Source organism: Amblyomma maculatum, chromosome 4 (assembly GCF_055883805.1).
Source record: "Amblyomma maculatum isolate TAMU_Amacu chromosome 4, ASM5588380v1, whole genome shotgun sequence".
NCBI lineage: Eukaryota > Metazoa > Arthropoda > Arachnida > Ixodida > Ixodidae > Amblyomma > Amblyomma maculatum.
The window spans coordinates 97,242,039-97,265,077 of record NC_139347.1 but is presented as its reverse complement, the minus strand read 5'-3'; the positions used below and the strand labels follow the sequence as shown (position 1 = coordinate 97,265,077).

At 44.2% G+C, this 23,039-nt stretch overlaps 1 protein-coding gene across 7 annotated transcripts in view; it reads left to right on the top strand.

The window, feature by feature from the left end:
• Positions 1-23,039, top strand: part of Orp8 (Oxysterol-binding protein-related protein 8) — a 99,463-nt gene that overhangs the window by 69,096 nt on the left and 7,328 nt on the right. For all 7 annotated transcript variants that reach the window (XM_084602239.1, XM_084602237.1, XM_084602238.1 and 4 more), the window contains 5 exons: positions 658-754; positions 6,857-7,053; positions 7,625-7,750; positions 8,730-8,830; positions 16,842-17,027. In XM_084602239.1, coding sequence (XP_084458365.1) covers positions 658-754; positions 6,857-7,053; positions 7,625-7,750; positions 8,730-8,830; positions 16,842-17,027 — 707 coding nt within the window. The remainder of the gene's footprint in view (positions 1-657; positions 755-6,856; positions 7,054-7,624; positions 7,751-8,729; positions 8,831-16,841; positions 17,028-23,039) is intronic.

Below are 23,039 nucleotides of genomic sequence, written 5' to 3'. Positions count from 1 at the left end.
CAAAAGTTTTCGAGTTCACCGCAGTTTCACCGCACTGCACTCTTCACCGCAATTCTATACCATGTGGACTTCGTGGTGAAGCATCCTCAAAATGTGATGGGGCCATTCTGTGAAGAGGGCCTTTGCCACAGTGCATGCAAAGCACAAGAACTTGGCAAAACTGAGAAGAAACGTCGTTCTTACTTTGCTTTCTTCTCAAATGCAGGCAACCATCACGCAGGTGTTCATTGCATAAAATTACTTGATGCAAATGGTACTTGGCACTTTCATCGGGCCTATTTCATAATTCGAGCTTTCAATTAATTTAGACATTTTTTTTGCTCTCTTGAGAGCCGAACTAATGAGGGCTGGCTGTATTCAGCAGCGACATGACGGCTCCACCTAATTTCGTGCAGGTTTTTTTTTGTGCAAAAGAAAACAGGTTTACAAAATTCTGCATGAAATTTATATCGAATTTTTCGGTACGATATACACTCATATTGTCTCAATATTTGATAGAATGTTTTTCCCCTTATTCGTATTCAATTAAAATTCGAAAATTTCAGTATTCGCATGCCCCTAATCCGCAGTTATTTGAATTTGCTAATGCCCTTTCTGAAACTCAAACAGATGCCGCAATGGGCTCATGATATTATTGCTGGTTTCCCGCGACTGCAGGTCTCCCACCATCCGCCAATTTCGTCTTTCTACGTGAGCAACCGGCCAGACGGCTTCTGCATCAGTGGTACCATTTTGGCAAAATCCAAGTTCTACGGTGAGCCCTTTGCTTGGAACATGGTAGGAGCAGTTGAATCCCAATCGTACAACTCGCACAATGAGAATATGCTGCGGGCGGACCCTTCGTATAATCCAGGCATTGCATAATCTGTAATCTCACTGTAGTAGTTGTAGTAATTGGTTCACAGGAAGGGAAAGGCGCAGTATCTGTCACACTTGTTTCCGTGGACACTTGAACCATGCCATAAGGGAAGGGAGGAAGGTGGGAGTGAAAGTAGATGGAGAGAAAGGGGTTCCGTAGTGGGGGACTCCGGAGTAATTTCAACCACCTGGGGATCTTTAACGTGCGCTGACATCGCACAGCACACAGACACCTCTTCGTTTTGCCTCCATCGAAATGCAGCCGCCGCGGTCTGGTTCGAACCCAGGTTCTCCGGCACAGTAGTCAGACGTCTTACCACTGCGCCACCCCGACACAGCAAATGCATTTGTGTCATAAACGGGCCCAGTCTCTCCCTTGGCAGCACAGACCGCTGGCACAGTATTGGTTCTGTATTGGTGATAGCTAGCACAGTACCGATATTGGGCCAACCGTTTGCGCCGCCTGGACCTGTTAAAATTCCATGATATTTCTTTCACGCACACACGTCGAAGCAGGGCTCCAGTCTTTGTTTTCCGAGCATTGACACCGAAACCAAGCGACCTCAAGGTGTTTCAGCATTGAAGAAATGTGTGGGTGCTCTTGTTACTATATGTTGATAGGCACCATGAGTGCCCAGAGAGCGATGATTAGGCAAACTCGCCAGAAGTATGGCTGCTGCGAACCTTCAACCATGTTTTGTGGCACTTGGTACCTGCACTCCAGTGATCGGTCGTTCTGTTCCGACTTTACTTAGAACTGCCGTCAATTCTTCATTTAGGTGGCAGTGCCTGTAATTAGGCATTCATATCAGAAAAAAAAAAAAAAAGCACTGAGATGATGTTTGCCTGCAGCGCAAAAGTGAGGTTAGTGTTAACCCGCATCAGAGTGAACCCCACGTTATTGCAGGAAGTTGGGCTGGACCGCATCGTTAGGCGCACTTTCCTCTGGCGGTGCGATGTTTGCCAGTAAATTGTTTCTCCAGTTGGACAGTTCCCAGCCACTCACCTGCATAAAAAGTGGGCGTGAATAACTTTCCGTTGCACAGTGTCGAACCTCGTTGTAACAGAGTTGGATTTGGCGCAGAAATTTGTTCATTATATTGGATATTTGTCTTAAAATGATGTACACAAAATCCTGAAAACAAGTCTGTTAATAAACGCAAGCAAACGATGCTCTAATATGGACAACAAAAAGGGGGGAAAATGCACAATGTCTTAATTAAATGCTTTGTAGAAATCTGAAATTTTGCATTTGGTTCTGTATTGGAGAGTAGAAATGAACACATGAGAGTCAAGTACGAGATTTAATGAATTAAACACTATGCTCTAAGCGCATGGTACATGCTTTTAATGGCCTATAAGTGGTGCTTGTTAAGGGCCATATCTCTAAATATTTTGTCCTTTTACCGAAGCGCATAATATTTACAAAGCATGGAATTTATTGAAAGCTGTAAGCATTCGGTTTATCAAGTTTCACCCATTTTCGACTGATTACGCCATGAAACGTGTCATCGTCACGATTCAATCCATCCTTGTGGCTAATCTAATGGGGGATACAGTTGAATCCCGCCACAACGAATACCGCCACAACGAAATTTCCGCGACAACGAATAATTTTTTATTCCCCGCGAGTATCCTATAAGAATTAATGGCCTAAATTTCTCTGCACAACGAACCATTTTTGCAGAGCGTTTCCGCTTCAACGAAATTTTCGCGTTCAAAATCGAAACCGAAACTAGTTTTATTGGCGAGAAGTCCAAGTCAAATCCAAAGCCACATTAAGCATGAAATCACGTGATTGCAGTTCCGCCATTTTGGCTTTGTGTCGTGGTCGCGTTGTTCACTCGCTGCCTTTCTCTTCGACAACGACGAGTTTTCATCCGCAGGACACGATGGCAACGCAAGTGAAAAAACGCAAAACTCTTTCCCTTGAGCAAAAAGCTCAAATAATCGCCCAAGCAGAAAGCGGAAGGAAGAAAGCGGCAATTGCTGAAGACTTCGGAATTCCTGCAAGTTCGCTGTCAACGATTCTAGGCAATAAGGACAGCGTGAGAATGGCACTTGCTTCAGGCACATCCTCGAAGCACAAAAAGGTGACGCGGCCCCTCCATGAAGAGTTGGACAAAGCAGTGCATGCGTGGTTTGTGGAAGCACGAGCCAGCAACGTCCCCCTGTCCGGAAGCATCGTCCAGCAGAAAGCCTTGAACTATGCATGCCTACTTGGCATTGATGATTTTAAAGCCAGCATTGGCTGGCTAAACCGTTTCAAGGCCCGCCATAACATCGTTGGAAAAGTGTTGTGCGGCGAGTCAATGTCAGCAGACGTGGACGGAGCAGCTGCTTGGAAGGCGAGTAACATGGCCGGAATTTTAAGCAACTTCGCGCCTGCAGACATTTACAACGCCGACGAGACCGGGCTATTCTACGAGATGTTGCCGGCTAGGACGCTCGACTCCAAGGGGCAGCGCTGTCACGGCGGCAAACACAGCAAAAAACGCATCACAGTGCTGCTTTGCACAAACATGGATGGCTCGGACAAGCGTCCGCCGTTAGTCATAGGCAAAAGTGCCAAGCCGCGCTGTTTTAAGGGAACTCGTAGCCTACCTGTGCAGTACAAGGCGAACAACAAGTCATGGATGACCCGCGCTATTTTCACCGAGTGGATGATGGCATTCGACCGCGACATGAAGCGGCAGGCCCGTAAAGTTTGCTTGCTTTTGGACAATTGTTCAGCGCATCACTCCGACGAAGTCAAGCTCACTAACACGGAGCTGAGGTTTTTCCCTCCCAATTGCACGTCTGTCTTACAGCCTCTCGATCAGGGCGTGATTCTTAGCTTGAAGCGCGCTTACCGCGGGAGGTTAATTCAGTGGCTGCTTTTTAACACTGAAACCGGCCGAGACACGAAGGTGGACTTGTACGTGGCACTGCAGATTATGTCTGCTGCCTGGAGCACACTGGGGCGCTCAGTAATTGTGAACTGTTTCAGGCACGCCGGATTTGCCGAAGGTCGACCCGTACACTTTGCTGGCCTAACACCAGGCGTTACAGACGACGACGAAGAGGCGTCACCGGCTCCGGGGATCGCGGCCGCCTGGAAAACGCTGGGAGAAATAGGAACCGTGCCGCCTAATCTCGAGCTCGACGAATACATCGGCGCTGACACTTGTGTTGTTGTTCACGAAGATGTGAGTGATGAGCAGATCATAAAAGCTGCCCGGAATGATAAGGACTCTTCCGATGAAGAAGACGACGACGTACAGGAAGCGCCGGCTGCGGCAACCGCCGTACAGGTGATGGACGCTTTTGATGTCATCAGGAATTTTGTTGCTGTCCGAGACGACGATGTTGCAATGGGTTTGCTGACCGAGTGCGAAAATCGCGTGACGGCGTTGCTCGCCGTGAAGCGTAAGCAAACCAAGCTTACAGATTTTTGGCATTAAACGCCTTTGCTGCTGCTTGGGCAATTCTTTCTGCGTTTCACGTCAAATTTTTGCGATAACGAAGTTCCGCGAGAACGAATTTTTTTTCGTGCACCGTGAATTTCGTTATAGCGGGATTCAACTGTACTTTAAACATGGGGCTCTTAATTAAGCATTGCCTATTAAGATCACAACACGATTGCATTGTCCGACACCACATCATTAATTCAGCAGACCTACTTTTATTCAGCTTGAACCACCTTTGTGACCTAGAAGTGTGTGTCTGTAACGCAACACGAAAGTCCTGAGTTTGGCTTCTAACCCTACTCAAAGTTGATTCAGTTTTCATTTCTGCTTAATTATCTTCCTTTTGTTACGAAATTTTCTTGAGTACTTTGCCGTCAATTTGAGCATTTTAAACTACTACTGAAATTTCTGCCAGGATTTTTCGCTCGCTGCCAGTGACAACAAAGACTACACAGAATTTTAAGCTACACGGAACGCTTAGCGACATCGCATTAAAATTCTGTGTATTCGGCCGATGAGCCGATATGCGTACAAGAGAGTGGTGTCGACATGATATAATGTCGGGTGGCGCAAAGGGTCTTGTATATTGAGCTAAGGCGCGTTACCAGGAGCACACATGAAAAAGCTTCCTGAAGAAATAAGAAAAAGCACACATGAAGAAGTAATTGATTAGTTGGTGTAGCATATATCCACAGTAAAGTGGGGCTCAACATTGGAGCTGGTCATTTAATGCTTGTTTTTAGGAGGCAACTGGCGTGTGTATGCATTAGTTTCTCCTGGATGGTTGCAGCATCAGTGTTGCTCAACACAAAAGGGTACCTTGTTTTCATGCTTTAGGCCACTGTATAGAAAAAAATTGGCAGGAGGTGAAAAAACACTGAAAAATCGCTGCCATAAACATCGCCAATTCTCGCAGCGATGCATGAGCAGCGGCGACTCATATCCAGGAAGCACCTTTGAAAACGACTGCTTGGTGGCTTTCAGGGGTGCCCCTATAGTGCACGGGGCATATAGAACAGAACACAGGGGTTCTGCTGAACCCAGTTTGAGAATCGCTGGAGGGCAGAAATGAAAATATGTCAGCAGCACCCTATTGTCATAAGCATCACATAATGGCACCTTGGTATAATGGTAGTCATGATTGCGCCGCCAGACGTGTCATTTTAGTATTTTTCTGGGTTTTGCTTGCCCTGCCGCTTTATATTGTTCCCATCTTTTCGCAATAAACCACTTAGTTGCTAGTCAGCACGTGTTTTCTTCTTTGCTGTCCTGCCTGTAAGTGCTGTTTTTGTCGTTCCCTTCCACCTTGGTATTCCTTGAGAGTTCATATCGCCTATTGCTGTTGTGGACACCGATAAGCCCTCTCAGCACCTGAATTGTCCCATCAGCAAGGCTGAACTGAATATAAGCCAACATAGAAGTGTGGGTCGCTAAGGCACTATGAATTCACTGACGCTGGGTTGAAAGTAGGTTCTTGAGAGCAGAGACAAGTGGCAGTTTGGCGGATTCATATGCGGTTGGTATTCCTGAAATGTGTGTATGACTGGTGGAAGCAGAGGCAGGATTTTTAGTAAAGGCCACTTCACATGATGGACGAACCGTCCGCGGATGAAGCACCACATCATCCAACATCACTGGTTCCGCCTCATCCACGGGCGCCGGAGAGGTGCCTGATGGACAGAGCGGACGAAGGTGCGGACAGAAACCGCTGGAGGCCGAAGCCACACCACCACACAACTCCACCATTGCAGAGGAAATCGGTAGGCGAGGGCATTCTAAGCCAACCTTGCTGTATTGTTGAGGGTGCCTTGATGGCCAGGGAGGTGAGAGAATCAGCGCACCCTCTTGTTGACACTACAAAAGCGCCCCTCTACGTTAAAAAAGAAACAAAAATACCATTGTTGCCTCACTTATATGATGCAGTTCTGCTATAAAAATAGTAGACTACCCCCATATTTTGACAGGGTAAACATGCACACCTGTTTTTGGTTTGCGACGGCTGCATCGTTCGCGGACGAGGTGAAGCCAGTGACGTCTGAACATGTGGCGCTCGTCCACTCGTGGACTCGAGCGATTCCATAAGTCATGTAAATCGGCCTTTAGCGAATGGGCTAGGGAGGGTTTCAGTGACTTGAAGAAATGCCGGCTTGCGAGAAACATTTTGGCAGTTGGCTGGACTCTTGGAAGGACACCATATATATTGATAATTTAATATATAAAAAGGGCAGTATATAAGCTGGGTAACTGCAGTCCCAATGAGACCAGAAGTACTGCTTTGAAAGACTAAATATTACTCCACTTCAAGCTGTGCCATGTGTTCATGGGACGTGTAGAAAAAAACATTTTTCCTGCAAATTAAGGCTCAGACTATTTCAAGCTTTTTTCTAAGGAAAACCCAAGATTTTAGCTGAGCCCCTTTATGGGGTGCAGGTTTTTTTATTTATTATTTATCATTTTGAACACCTCTTCCAGTATCGTCCAAGTTCCAGCGGGTTCTGCATGAATATTTTTCGCAGCACTCAGTGACAGTATGTGCTGCGTTCTTGCAGGCAACTCACTGTCGGCCATCCTTGAAGGCACGGCACAGCTGTGCTTTCTGACCAGGGGTGAGACGTACACCATCACCATGCCCTACGCTCACTGCAAGGGCATACTTATGGGCACCCTCACCATGGAGCTGGGGGGAAAGGTGAACATCGTCTCTGAGAAGACCGGTTACCGCACGGAGCTTGAATTTAAGCTCAAGGTGGGTGAGAACTTTCAGCAGTGTTGCCGGTGAAGATAATCTACCCTGCAGTTTATCTTAAATAGTGTGGGCCTCAATTGTCAGTTTGTTGTGTTTTTAAAATAGACAAGTACAAGACCAGTTCCTTGATTAAAAAACTGGTAAGTCGGGGGCTAGTGTTCCTTTCTTTTTTTTTTTTTTTTGTGACTAAGCTCTTTCTATAAAGCTGAAGAGGGCTCATAAGGATTTAGCTTTGAAATGCAAAAAGAAGCGAGCATTTCAGTTAAGGTAATATTGCATACTGCAATATATTGTTTATATGTCAAATTTGTTTTTACATCTTGCCCTAGCGATTATAGATGAATGTACTTGTGACCACAGCTCGTCAGTGTGACGACCATATTGTATTCCTGCGTGAGGTGTAGAGATGTATATTTCTAATGTCCTCTGGCACGAGGATAGCTTTTGGGGTGATTACCTAAATATTGCTAATGGCATTACAACTGTCTTTTTCTTTCTTTTTTTTTCTTGCTGTTAAGAAACACTGCAAGCCTGCTTGCTACTTCTTGTCCTTTCGTGTTTCTTTGTGCAGCCGTTCCTGGGTGGGGCTGAACTGTGCAACCTGGTCATGGGCAAACTGAAGCTTGGCAAGGAGACCTTGTACCTTATCCAAGGTCACTGGGATGGCCAGATTTATCTGCGTGACAAAAGGACACAGGTCAGCCATTAGCAGGACAGTCCTGCTTACTTTCCTGTGTTGAGCAAATCTAACTAAGGAAACATACTTAAGTTTTTCTCTAGGTTTCCAGCTTTGTGGCATTTACCTTTAGTAGAAATTGAGGGCTGTTCTTTAGTGCTTTTTCATGTTTTTAGTGCAGTTTGGCCAAATAAGTAGATTGGAAGTTGCAGTCACCAGTTATCAAAAAAAAAAAAACGTTGCGTGTAGATTTCAAAAAGCAATAAGCAGTTTTCTCTTTTGTACTCAGTGATGATCGTGAAATAATTTGATATATTGATAATTGGATATATAAAACACATCAATAAATAAGGTTACCTGCAACCTGAAAGTAAAAGTATGATGCACCAGCTCCCTGGATGTGAGTGCCAGCGGCACACAAGTCGCTGGGTGTTGCTATGTCTAACCTGCTTTGCATCGAAGCTGCCATGGACGGTGCTTTGTAAGGCCTAATCTTATTACCTGTGCACAAGAAGCAGCAAATAATCTTTTAATTAGAAGTAAGGTCCTAAGTAAGGTTAGGAAGTCATTTCCTTGTTTTCTTTTATGTTGTATGACTGTGTGTTGTTTTGAATGGTGCTAAATTAATGTTTAATTGTTCAGAGTTCATAATGCTCAAAGTGTTTAATGTTTAAATTTGAAGTGCTGCAGAATCAGAATTAATGTGAAGCGTTTGAGATGAGACCAAATCATAAGCCTTTTTTGGTCTAAAAAGATTTAGATTTCCTTGGTCATCCACTGCCAGTGAACACTAATGTGAGCTGAGCTTTAGTATAGCAGCAGGGCTACTGGGCTGTTATTAGCATTTGTTTAGTATTTCACGTTAAATAAATCTTTGGTGTCCCAACACGCCAATCAGTGGCAAGTCTCGCATCCTCCTTTCTTATTTCTTTTGCATTGCTGCTGTTTGCGTTCCCAGTGTCCAGAGTTGGAATTGTGTGGCCTGTGGCACTGATTGCAGGAGGAGCAGGTGTTGTGGAGCCCAACCCCAGAAGCGCGGGCTAAGCGCCTCAAACGTTCCACTGTGCCTGTGGAACTCCAGCAGGAGTTCGAGTCGGAAAGGTGAGGCTGGCCACCCAGTAGCCATGCTCAAGTGCTAGCATGTGCACTGAAAACCCTTGCCCACATGAGCTGCAAAAATACCACCCTTTTAATTACTCTTTTTTAAAGTACTACTATTTTGTAGTACTTGTAGAGCTGTGCAAATAGGCAAAATGTTTGGGGTGAAGTGAATTCAAAAATTAAAACAGTGTAAATCTAAACGACTACTGTAATGCTAGACTATCTTTTCAAATTCTGACAAGGCAAGTTACAGATGAAATATGTTACAGATGTATTCTAAAAAAATATGCTCGGAAAAAAATTTCTAAAGGTGTCTGAATATCAACTTTTTGGGTGCAAAGCAGATTTGAATTGGAAATTTTTGAAAGCAAAATTTATTTTTACAACTTATCAGCATAGTTTACTATGCCTGCATTGATTAGCAGGCAATGAATAAGGAAGTAGGAATTGCATAGTAGTAATAGCATTAAACCGGATTTTGTTTACTAATCCCTGTTTACAATTGTTTGGATGACGATTGCTGTCTGTGAAAACAAGTCTAATATGAAAATTTCACGCACACATGGAAAAAGGAATTTACTGAAGACTATCATGATTAAAGTAGGTACTTCCTTACTGGAGGAGTGACATCAATGGTCAATTAATGGCCAGGCGAGGCACTGCTGGTTCAACTCGTCAAGATGGTTCGCATTACACGCACAAAAACAGCAACTTCAGCTGCAATGCGAATGGGATCATCCCTTTCAAGCTCCCTCGCGACGCTTGAAGTCAAAACTTCAATTGTGGAATGCCATCTGGAATTCTAAGTTCACTGCGACACGCAGCCTGCTTAGTGCTCGCATGCCAGTTCCACTGAATTGGAAGCTCTGTCATGGGCTCAACCACCCAAACAGGCGTGAATGGCAAAGGGATGAGAAGAGAACTGCACTGTGAAGTAGAACCCCACTATAGTAAACTCGGATAGTATAGTAAAAACTCTGATATAGTAAAGTGAAACTGAAGTCCCAGTTCATCTTCCATAGACAACTGCACATTTTCCCCCCATTATAGTAAAGACATTTTTGGTAAAAATCGGTTATAGTAAAGTGCGCCTGGCCGCCGCGATGACTCCTACGATATGGCATCACCGCCCACGCACTAGCTAGAATCGCGAGGCAAAGATTCTTTTTTGTATTTGAAAAGAAAAAAATAACAGAGTGGTCCATTAAGTGGCTTTGCCGCTAGGCTTAACAGCATTCAGGAGAAGCCTGCTTTACGGAGGAATCGGAGCTGTGAGGAAAAGCACGCAGTGCGTAGGGAAAAAAAAAATAAAAAGGTAAAGCTGTCTGCAAACATGGAAAGAAAGTGGCAAGGTCCATTCAGAAAGTAAAGGAGAGTGAAAGTGAAGCAAGAAATAGGGAAGGGGAAGTAATGGGCAAACATTCACAGCACTGGGCAGCACGAAGCACGAGGCAAGAAGTGGAAGTGCAGCATGTGTGGTCTTGCAGCACTTGAGGAGGAGGAGTAATAATTTTATTTGATGTCCGGCAAGGTTTAATGCGACCGGGCCTAGGTTTCCCACGTGGGAACGTCAAGATCTTGTCTCTTCGCCGCCGTGAGGGCCTGCTGGACGGTCCCGAGTTGGTCGTTGAGGCTGGAGCTGCGCAGAGCGGCTGACCACCCCGACGAGAGGGTTTTGAGATTAGCGCCTTTCAGTTGCGCTTTGCACTCTCGGAGTGTGTGGTTAAGTGTTGCTATGTTTGTCTTGCAGATCTTGCATATGTTGGTGTCATATATTTCGGGGTAACTAACAAATGCATACCCGAACCTGCTGCAGTGCAGCACTTGACTGCCACGCACATATATCATTTATTGCCTTTTGAAAGACAGAAATAGCAAACAGTGACACCGTGTTCATGCAAGGCTTTGGTTTTTGCATGAAATCAAACTTGGTTGTATTCATAGCCACATTGCCCTCATGTTTGTATTTCCACAAGATGTAAAAAATTTTTGTAACTGAAAAACATTGCATGAAGAGATGGTAACAGAGAGATGGAAGGTATCAGAGTTTTTTTTTCATTAAGCAACAAGACATATGTTCATTAAGTGCCCACTTAACTACCAGACAGCATCTTCAGGACCACGTCATCACCAACAGCCGATATAGTAAAGACCCTGATATAGTAAAGATTTTTGCTGGTCCCAGTGACTTTACTATAAAGAGGTTTTACTGTACTACATTCTTTCCTTGACCCCTGCAGCATAAGATGCATAGTTTCTTGGTTCTAACTGATGAAAATTGTGGTCACTGTGAAGCAACCGCTGTAGTACACAGGCAGCAGTTGTGCTCCTTTCGTTATCCTGCACAAGCTGGGCAGCTTCTGTGTGCATGCATTTGGGGATCTAAAAAAGGAGGATCGCTGCCAGTTAGACTTAGTTGTTGTTTAGTTGACTGCATTGCAGCTAAACACACGGACGTGCTGCGTGCGTGCCGCACTTTGTTTTTTAATCTGCGTAAGGGCCACGCGGAGGTGGCTTTTGATGGAAGTCAGCGCGTTATTGTGTGCAGGCATTTGCCACGGGCTGTCAGTTATTCATATAGGGAAAGAGCAAGTTAACTCTTGTGCTTGAGATACGGACGTCTGGAGACATTGCAGTGTTTCACTGTCATAGTAGGTGAACTAGAAACGTGTAATTTCTTAATGTTTAGGAGGTTCGAATAGTTTATTCAATAGTGAAAGTGTGATGTGATTTGAATTGAATAGCAAATGCTACTCGAAAACTATTGGAAACTGAGTGTTTTCACAGCCATACTTTTTGATTGTCCTAAATTGACTTGCTCAGTTGTGGATGTGTCGGGAAGCGACCGGAAAGTCCGATCTTGCAAGGAGATATATCGCATAGCAACATGGAATGTAAGATCTATGACGCAAGGTAAACTGGATATCGTCAAGCGAGAAATGGACAGATTGAACATTGATATCTTGGGTATCAGCGAGCTCAAGTGGACCGGAATGGGAGAATTTAACTCCGGCGACCATTATGTCTTTTATTGTGGGCACGAATCCAAGAGAAGGAATAGGGTCGCTCTCATAGTAAACAGAAGAATGGGCAAAGCAGTGCTAGGGTACAACCCCAAAAACGACCGAATGATTTCACTTCGGATCCAAGGTCACCCTTTCAACATAACGGTTATCCAAGTCTATGCACCGACCACTGCTGCTGAAGAAGCTGACGTTGAGAGATTTTATGCGGACCTACAATGCCTTTTAGACCGCACCCCATCATCAGACGTCGTTTTTCTCATAGAAGACTGGAATGCTAAGGTCGGGAGTGAAGAAATATCCGGAATTACAGGCAAGTTCGGTCTTGGTGAGCCAAATGAAGCTGGGCAGAGGCTAGTAGAGTTCTGTCAAGAAAACAACCTGACCATAGCGAATACTCATTTTCAACAGCACAAGAGGCGCCTGTACACATGGATTTCACCGGACGGTCTGTACAGGAATCAGATCGATTATATTATTTGCCGGCAGAGATGGAGAAGCGCTATACAAGCAGTAAAAACAAGGCCTGGGGCCGATTGTGGCACCGATCATCAGCTTCTTGTTGCCAAAATTAAGCTTCGATTGAGGAAAACGCAGAAAACTAGAAGGCCTTCCAGGTATGATCTGGATCAGATTCCATTAGAATATGCTGTGGAATTGAGCAATCGATTTCAAGAATTAGATCTAGAAGACAAAGAGCCCGAAGAGATGTGGACTGATGTTCGTGATATAATACAAGAAGTTGCTACTAAGGTAGTTCCAAAGCAAAAGAAATGCAAAAATGCAAACTGGTTATCTGAAGAGGCTTTGCAAATAGCTGAGGAAAGGAGGATGGCAAAAGGTATGGGGGAAAGAGAAAGATACAAGGTTCTCAATGCGGATTTTCAGAAAATAGCAAGGAGAGATAAGAATGCCTTCTTGAACACACAGTGTCAAGCAGTTGAGGACAACAGCCAATTAAGGAACACAAGAGCTCTGTATAAGACAATCAAAGATATCAAAGGAAGCTTCTGTGCTAAGCTGGGCGTGATAAAGGACAAACGTGGCAAGGACCTCACTGAAGCCTCAGAGATAAAGAAGGGGTGGCAGGAATACACAGAAGAACTGTACAAGAAGGACCCGGATGTGCAAACCCAACATAGGACGATTGTGATTACTGATCTCGAGCCAGGCGTCCTGAAGAGTGAAGTTGAATGGGCCTTAGCCAGCCTTGCTAAGAACAAAGCTAGCGGAATTGATGGTATTCCAGCTGAGTTGCTTCAAAACCTCAACCACGACGCTGTTAACACACTGCATACATTATGTCAAAAGATTTGGACAACCCTGCAGTGGCCACAGGATTGGAGGAGGTCAGTTTACATCCCCATTCCAAAGAAAGGCAGTGGCAAAGATTGTTCCAACTACTGCACGATCGCGCTTATTTCGCATGCTAGCAAGGTGATGTTAAAAATCCTGCAAGGTAGGCTGCAGTAGTATGTGGATCGGGAGCTTCCGGACGTGCAAGCTGGGTTTCGCAAGGGCAGAGGAACTAGAGACCAAATTGCCAACCTTCGCTGGATCATGGAGAAAGCAAGAGAGTTCCAGAAACCCATCTACTTCTGCTTTATTGATTATGCAAAAGCGTTTGACTGCGTAGATCACAGCAGATTGTGGCAAGCTCTCCAAGAGATGGGAGTTCCAATTCACCTCATCTGTCTCCTCAGGAACCTTTATGAAGGGCAAGAGGCCACAGTCAGAACTGGGCATGGTCTTACTGATTGGTTTCCGATTGAGAAAGGGGTGAGGCAAGGCTGCATACTGTCGCCCTGCCTATTTAACCTATATGCAGAGTGCATCATGAGGAAGGCCGGTCTGGACGAGTCTTCAGCTGGAGTGAAGATCGCTGGAAAACGCATCAACAACCTTAGATATGCGGATGATACCACTTTAATGGCAGAAAGTGAATTGGATCTCAAGAGACTTCTGATGCGCGTACAAGAAGAGAGTGAGAAGTTTGGGCTTAAACTGAACATTAAAAAGACGAAGATCATGGCGTCTTGCCCTATCAAGTCCTGGAGCATCAATGGACAAGAAGTGGAAGCTGTGACAGATTTTCTGTTCTTGGGCGCCAAGATTACCTCGGAAGGAGACTGCAGCCATGAAATCAGGAGACGCCTGCTTCTGGGAAAGAGAGCAATGGTTAGCCTTGACCGCCTAGTAAAGAGCAGAGACATTAGTCTGCCAACCAAGATCCATATAACCCGTGCTATGGTCTTTCCAGTTGTGATGTATGGATGCGAGAGTTGGACTGTGAAAAAGGCTGACCGCCGAAGAATTGACGCGTTTGAATTGTGGTGCTGGCGAAGACTCTTAAGAGTTCCTTGGACTGCCAGAAGATCAAATCAGTCGATATTGTCGACCATAAACCCTGACTGCTCATTGGAGGGTCAAATTCTAAAGTTAAAGCTCAGCTACTTTGGTCATCTGATGAGAAGAGAGGAGTCGCTGGAGAAAGATTTGATGTTGGGAAAGGTTGAGGGTCGCCGGAGAAGGGGTAGGCAGCGAACGCGATGGTTAGATGGCATTCTCGAGGCATTGCAGATGAAGCTATGTGATGTTAAGAAGATAGTGAGAGACCGGAAAGCGTGGTGTGACATGGTCCATAGGGTCACGAAGAGTCGGACACGACTGAACGCCTGAACTGAACTGAAATTGACTTGCGCTATGAGGGATGCTGTAGTGGAGGGCTCTGCATAATATCGACCACCTGAGGTTTGCTGTGGGGGGAGGGTAGAGTTAACACGCACTGACAGCATCATACAGTATTATAGTAATTATTATAGCAGCAGATTTTATATGAGAAGATGAAATTAGGAGCCCTGCAGTAATAAGGTGACTCCAACTAGCATAGGAGATGGTTTGTAGGATGGGAGAGATGTCTCTATCCTGCGGAGGGCAAAGCCAAAGTGGGAGTAATGATAGTTCACTTTGTATAGCCCTATAGTTTACTTCAGTTTGGTTGCAGTTAAAAAAATATGCACATCTAAGAAAGGTGGGTGAGAGACACCCACTGCAATGATTCTGTTAGTAGCTTGCCACATGCAGCATGCAGCGGAGGTCATGGGTCAATTCCCATCCGTGACATACCATTGCCTTTTCCTTTACATCAATTACTGGTACTTCTCTTAAGGCGACAAGAAGTTATACTTCCCTTTGCTTTCCTTGTCCTTGTTTACCTCTGTCTTCTGCAGGGAAGTGAGAACGCCCTGTTGTAATGAATTCACATTTGCTCGCTTAGTTCTTCTATTGCGAAAGCTATACTACTCCCATTTTCAGTCCTTCGCGTAGCCACGGTCGGTAGACACGTTTGACTTTTAATGACCCCAGATGGCTGTGACGTCATACCATATGCGAGAGGTGGGCTACCAAGTCGAGTCATTGGGTGGCGCCGGTCGGTAGGCACGGCGTGCTGCAGTTTGAGCCACACTGCTACCGAGTGGAGGTGCTGCTGTCACCTCTTCTCTCGCAGTTGAGAGGAGGAGGAGGAAAACGATGGGTATATAAATGCTCGCGCTCGCTCAGCTGAGGCACTCACTGTGCATCCTGTTAAATAGAAAGAAACGGCACGTCGTCTTGAAGCCAGGGAACGACAGCTAGCTACAAAGACAGATGAAAAACGGGAACAGCGTCTTACTCGATGGCGCGCTCAAGATGCAGCTAGACAAGCGCGTCACGCTTTTCTTGAATCGTCCTCAACCGGTGACGACTCCGAATGGAATGTAATGGACGCTTGGAACAGTGAAGACTCTTTGTCGAAGTGTTCACTCAACAGTCAAGAAAGTAGGAATGCAACTAGGCGGCAACGACGCGTTCAGGAAACGGAAGAAGAACGGTAACGATGACTTGAAAAGGAGCGATCAACGTGGTACACCACAATCGGCTACACTATGAGCTGAACTATAACGTAGCCATGCTATTATTGCTTTTGCAACCTACCGGGCTTAACTAAAGCTAAGCCCGAGCTTATTTCGTTTTTGTGCTTGGTTGTGTCGAAGTTTTGTGTGATTTTTCATACATACATACATAACATACTGTAGAAAATTTCTGCAGCGTCTCTATTCAGCACACAGCAGTACTCTGATGGTCTGCAAGACACTGTCAATGCATGGCAAAAAAGAAGTGTACTCTACAAAAAGCTTTCCCGCAAGACGGCTTCCTTGCGGCTTCATGTGAAGGTGCCGCCACTCTTGCGGGTGCGAGCAGGTGGAGGCAGGGCTCTTTAGCGATGACCTGTGTGAGTCACATGCCATACATTCATCATCATCATCCAGACTATACTCACTGCAGGGCGAAGACCTCTTCCATATTCCTCCAATTAACCCGGTCCTGTACTAGCTGCATCCACTGAGGCCATACATTGCCTCCACCCAAACGAAAAGGCGTGTAGGCACACAGTACACTTGCTAGTCCACTTGGCGCATGCGCTATTAGATGCGTGCTGAATTTATTTATTTATTTATAATACCCTCAGGGTACAGTTGTACGTTACAGAGGGGAGGGGTGCATACAGGATATATATATAAAACAGAAGGTTAACAAAAGCGTACAAATCTGAAAAACAAAGCAAATAAAAAAGAACAAGGTACATGTGCAATTCAGGAAATTTAGGAAAACGGCATAGGTGTTAAAAACAACAGTATAAAAATATAATAAGCAACAGTATACAATGATGTTATGCAAATAACCATACAGTAAGTTTTAAAACTAGGCAAAAAAGAAAGATTGCAGCGCGGATTTAAATTTTTGTTCTTCAGTTATACTTGTTAGTGATGCAGAGAGGTTATTCCAATCATTACAGGTGCGGGGAAGAAAGGAGTTAAAATAGGCAACTGTGTTTGTGTGCGGAATGTTTACCTTTTGACTATGGTTACGGCGAAACGAAATGCCACTCTGTCACATCTAATTGCTAAGAGTTTCAGCAGCAGTGGCGCATGTCCTGTGGTGTGCAGGTTGTGGCAGCACGTGTCGGCAGCCATAGTGCGGGGCGACCAAGTGGCGGCCACCGAGGAGAAGACGATCCTGGAGGAGGCACAGCGCAGGAATACAAAGGAGCGCCAGGCACGCATGGAGCCCTGGGTGCCTCGTTTCTTTGTTCAGGACCTGCTGACGGGCGACTACATCTACAAGCACGCAGAGTAATGCTCATTTGCTTGCTCACCCGGTTTATTTTGTATCTCCCCGAGTCATCTGTGCTAGTGGATACTTCGGAGGGATACCGAGGACAAAGCGAAGTTGGCCTGCATAAATACATATTGCCCTCTTTTAATGACGGAGGGAGTATTACCACTGGGAGCAAAGCTCAGTAAGGTAGAAAAAAATAGAACGAAAAAAGAAAATATATGTAATGCATATATACCAGGTGTCCCAGCTAAACGTAACCACGGTTTTAAAGAATACTGTGACCGCGAGCCCAGTGAAACTAATTCAGAACTGTTCATAATCATCTATGCTAATCTGCAATATTTTTTCATTCATCAAGGTTAATTAGTAAAGACTAATTAGCTATTTTTAATTATTTCCCTGAGAGAGAAAGTGTCACTACAAAATTTGCAGATCTCTTTGAAAAATGGCTAGCTGCGTTGTTTCCAGCATGTTAGGTCTTACGCTGCCCCGTTTATAGGCCTTCAGAAAATGCAGTCACGTGACCAGCTGTTATTTTAAATCATTCATCAAGTGCGTACAACCAGCTTCATCGTAGAGAGCACGGCACAGTGAAGCGGATTCTGTTATCTCGGATAAGTCTCACGGCTTTAAAGTGGCACTGCAGTCACGATGTTTTTTTTTATTGTGTTGGGCGCCATTTTCGGCTGGTAAAAAAAAGAAAAATCGCTTTACGTAAATAATGGTTTGTTGGAAATAGTGTAGCTCGCCATCTTTTGAGAAGAGCTACAACTTTTGCATTGACACTTTTTTTCTCAAGTGAATAATTCAAAATACAACTAATTACTATTTGCTAATTAATTTCTCTTTGTGAATGAAAAAAATGCTGCAGATTAGCTCAGCTTTTAATTGGTTTGACTGTGCTAGAACTAGCCATATTTCTTAAAACCTTGGTTACATTTAGCTAAGACACCCGGTATATACAAAGCCATAGCCATCATTGGCAATTTTTCACAACCAAGCTGCAATGGCACTAAAACAGTTTTTTTGCACATGTATCCCTGTGGCCAAGTAGACATTGTCATCCACTTCATTTAGGCCCACTGTCTTGTTGACACGAGCTTGAACTTAGTCGACAGAATCAATTTTTGCAAACAATAAAGATTTAATGGAGTTGTCCTCATATTCTTTTTGACTAATTAAAAATTAACTCCCTTTAACTTTCACATTGGAACTAAGGTCTCAAAGGTGGAGCTCCACACATTTCAATGCCAAGGTGTTGGGAATGTGATGTAAACTTCGCAGCAGTAGTTAAAATGTGCTTGACAGCTTTGAGAAATGCCAAAGAAAAAGGCAATTTTTTATGTACAGTCTTTGTCAAAAGTGTAGAGCCCCGGGGGTTCGCTTCTGATTCACTTCGTGGGGCTTGTATTGAAATTCCAGTGTTCTGAATCTCTTGTAGAGCCCAGGGGGTTCACTTCTAAGCCTCTTGGTGCGGCTTGTAATGCAGTTTCAGTGTTCTGAATCTCTTGATGGTAAGAAGATTTTTTTGCCCTCCCCTCCCCTATGGGAATGGCCTCCACTTTTGTGATCCTTTGCAACCAAAAATTAAGCAAAATTAAACTTGATCAACTCAGCATCATGTAAAAAACATGACTGGCATAGATGTTCTTGCTCCTTGACTAGGCGGCATGACAGTATGTAGCCTATACTGTGGACGTGCAAAATTTGGCGCAAAATGATACCGTGAATTGACTCAAAAGTATGTGAAGCAAAAAAAAAAAAAAAAAAGAAAGAAATAACATGGATTAACAGTAGAATTTTTTTAACCTGAATTACAAGGGGAAAAGATTCTACTTATCCAAAGGTCATGTGATGGAGTGCCCCTCCTTTGGAAAAAAAATATAAAAAGATGCTGAGAATACTGTGAAGCATAGTGAGAAGTCGGCATCACACAAACAGTGAACAGCACTCACTAAAAGCTCTGTTTTAGCATGCCAAAATACCAGCATTGTCATGAGTTGGGGTAATGCACACTGGCACCAGAACGATCAATCTGCTTCTGAAATGAAAAAGAAATAGTTAGCAAAATGTTGTTTGATTTCCAAAAATGGTGTGAACCTGGATTTGGTCAGCCAGTGGCCACCCTTTTCTTGGGTTGGCGGTGGAGCCAAGAAAGCAAACCTTTGCGGCCAGGCTACTTTTTTTTATCTTGCAACAGGGACCTTCGAGGTGTCATGCCTGTTGTTACGTGCATATCGGAGGTGAATAGCCTTCAGTGCACCGTTCAGTAGGCGGGATGTTTACACTTGACACCTTGACTCGGTTTCATATCAGGAACTCCGCAGTCAATGCTGGAGATGCGGTGCTGATTGCTTCAAGCTTAGCCATATGGAAAATTGGTAATAGAGTCCTTGCTCACTTTTGTTCCACACCTGCGCCTGAAGGCCATTGAAAAGCTTTAGAGCAAACAAAGCTGAACCTTTCAATTTTTGGTTATGGGCTTCATCTACGGCGGTGTGACAGAAAATCCATTAAAAAATAGGAGCACGGAAATATTAAAGCTTCCAGTACTTTGTCAACGAAATCTGCCATTCAGACCGGAGCACAAAAAAAGAACACAGATTGCACCTTGATGTGCGCAAAGAAGCTCGGCTGCAGATATTGTTCTGCTGTTTGATTTGGGCCATGCTGTGCATTTTGCATTTCAAATGAATGTATTCGAAAATCCCAGATTTTTCTGCTCATCTAAATTTGCAGTCCGAATTTGTGGCATTTTCATCAAACAGTGCTCACTAGCTTAACCTCTTCAGGCGCGAAAAAAATCTTTGCAATACAAAAATATCTGAGGGCCATTTTCGGTTCTCCACGCTTCAATGACGTGTCCTGAAGAAACTGAAAGAAAAATATTTTTTTTAATAGTCTTTTGCAATGGGCCTATTCGGGGACACAGTGCCTCAATACAGAAAAAGCAATGCATGCTACTAGCAGAAAGTGCGGTAGTGTCCCTAACAAGATAACCACAAAAGATGGTTATTAGATTAATGTTTGATTTCCTAATTAAATAAGTCACTTCAGAGTATACTTACTGTGAAAAAGGTAAAATCAATTACTTTGAGCAGGCATGCACAAAAAGATGTGGCACTTTTGTCAGCGAATCAAACACTTCGCTGTGCATCCTTCAGGGCCGAGCACTGTAAGTTTGTTGTGTTGACATGCTCCTGCCAGTGTTTGTAGCCGACGTACCTAATGGTAGCTGTCAGCTGCAAATCCGCTCTAGCCTTCATCGTAACACGCTCTGCGTAATGAATATTTGGCTGACAGCGCTATTTTTTAGATGTTCTGCTGCATGCGATAGGCTGTTCGTAACGTCAGTTTGGAAGGCTGTCATGTCCAGAATACTTTTAAGTGCAAACTTCTCATCACTTGCGTCTCACAGGTACTCTGTCTAGCGGTTGCAAAGCGCAAAATATAGAAAGTGAGAAATGTCCCTCACCGTCCACTTTCTGGTTCTTGACCTAAAAGGACACAGTGACATAAGAAATTTGAATTTGTCGACTGGTAGAGTTTGGCATATTTTGAAACATCCAAAACAGTGCTTTCATTCCCTTAACTCCATTCCCTTCCATTTCAGTCCATTCCATTCCTTTTATTCCTATGTGTGCACAGCAGGGCACACAAAGTAGGAAAGTGACACCGAACGCTCGGAAAAGGAGTGTTCTGGCAAAGGTGGATTTGAGGCGCCATGTCCCCGAACAGGAACGCTAACATTTAGAAGTTCATGCAAGGTTGAATACGCTCGTCACAAGAATGATAGCTATTATTTCACAGTCACAGGCCCTTTCTCCAATAAATAAATGCTAATGTTTTGGTCAGCAAAGATTTTTAACAGTCCAAAGTGATAAAAACAAGAAGCAATTGCTGTTAGCTCCGTAGAATTGAGCAGTCTCCATTTTTGCCGCACTTTTCAGGCAGGATTTCTTCTACTTCGCGTAAAATGATGCCAGTTGTCCAATAAAGTGGGTCAGGGCGTGTGATTTGAAATATTCAAAATTGCGCTTTACATTGCCTTTTTGCACAGCAGGCTGCACAAAGTTCCATTACTAAACAGGGACACAGCACCCGAAGGGGTTAATATGCAGTATCTCGAGCTTATCATCTAAAACAGCCGGCACTTTCTTTATGTCATCAAACGCCAGCACTTCACCAGAGCCACTACGATTGCACTCGTGGATCGGGAAACGGCATGAGCATGTCATTGCTTCATGCCACGACACATCCAACAGTTGGCTGTGTGCGCACTGACAAAGAAAGTGAACAGGCAAACCTTTGCTACTACAGTAAAACCTCGTTGGTACAGATTTTTTAGGAAATGGGGCCTGATATCAAAAAAAGAGAACTATTGAATGAGATACAAAGTCATTAGGATTGAAACTTTCACTGCATAAAAGTTTAGGTTAGCATTTATATCAAGTATGAACAGCTCCTTTTTAGCTTTCTCAGAATTCAGTCTGTGTTTGTTCCGTCCTAAGCACGGAAGAGGTTTAGTAACAAGTCCGGTTCGTAGAAGGCAATGACTAGTTGGTATCAATTCCTTGCTTGCTTACGGATGCTTCACCCCCTTACACCAATCATATGTGGAGAAGTCATCACGATAGCTTACATTCGCCGTTTTGTTGCTCATGCTGCGTCCCTTAGACTTAGCGTGCTTGTACGCAAGCGAATAGTTGTAGTTATCAAATGTTTCACCCCTATTCCCCTAAGGCACCGTAAAGAAGCCACTGCGTTTCTCTTCATAGAGTTATGTTTCCGCAAGAACAGGCGCCTCGTGTATGTTAACTCGTTGGCTTTCTTTGCACCTTGGCTTCGTTGGCTTTCTTTGCAGTGCCTAGGTGCCCTTTTTGCGCCTGGGCACTGCAGGAAAGCAACTGCGGTGCGTGAGTGCCACTAGGTTTTTATGTCGCAATTTCTCGTTAGCACATGTCGGGTTGATCGCAAAACATATTTACGACCATAATTTGTCAAAATTTTGAACATAGTAATTGGGAAATTATGTTATCTGGGAACATTATAACCGGGATAAAAATAGTGCAACTCTATGAGAGATTTTTACTGCCCGCGATTTTGAGCGTATAAAAGGAGAAATCGAATAAACTGGGAATGTATCAGCAAGAATCTACTGTATTGTTTTTGATAGGAGTGATGCATGAACCACGTGAAAATGGGGCTTGCAGGAAAGGGTGGAGCAGGAAAGGCTGTGGCATGTACGCACATATACTATGGCAGTGTGTTCACGATGCCAACTTTCATCCCGCTCAATTTCCATCCATGAGAATGGTCTTTTGGGAAATATATGGTAGGAAAGTCCAAAGGGGAAAACAAAAGCCGTAAAGCCAGCCTCCACAAATATGTCTAGCGATAGTTTCATCATCGCACGTTCGGTTGTGTGCGTGCCCCGCACTGCAGTGATGGAACTGCATCTGTGGCAGCAGTATAAGCTGTGCATAATCACAAGAAGCATCATTTGAAAGATTTTCTGAAACTAATCGTTAGGCACTTGTGAAAGCATGCTTCATATACTTCCGACTGTGACTGCGACTGTTGTGAACAATTCAAATCACCGTGAAAATTTTCATGCAGAGTTTTAACTAACTGCCTAAGCTAAAGCTTCACATCAGTTGAGTACTGTTGACATGCTGAGAAGAAATTATTACTGCTAAGGTTGCTCTGTTGGTTATCATTCAGATGCGACGTTTAAAAGTCCGTCATTTGCCCGTGTGCTGAAATATTGATATACGGGCGCTAAGTGGGCAGTGTTTTATCAAGAAAGCTGCGTTTGGTCATGACTCCTCTGCCAGTGCAGCTCTTCTAACATTATAAAGGAAAGTAGAAGGAATAGTGCCGCTTGCTTTGTAGACTGATCTGCCACTTCTCATTCATTTTGTGAGCTGTCTCCTTCCACTCCTATAACAATGCACCACTTTGTGACAATTTGATGGTGATCTGTGATGTCCCTTCACTAGTAGCAGTGTCCAAGCAAGAATCAT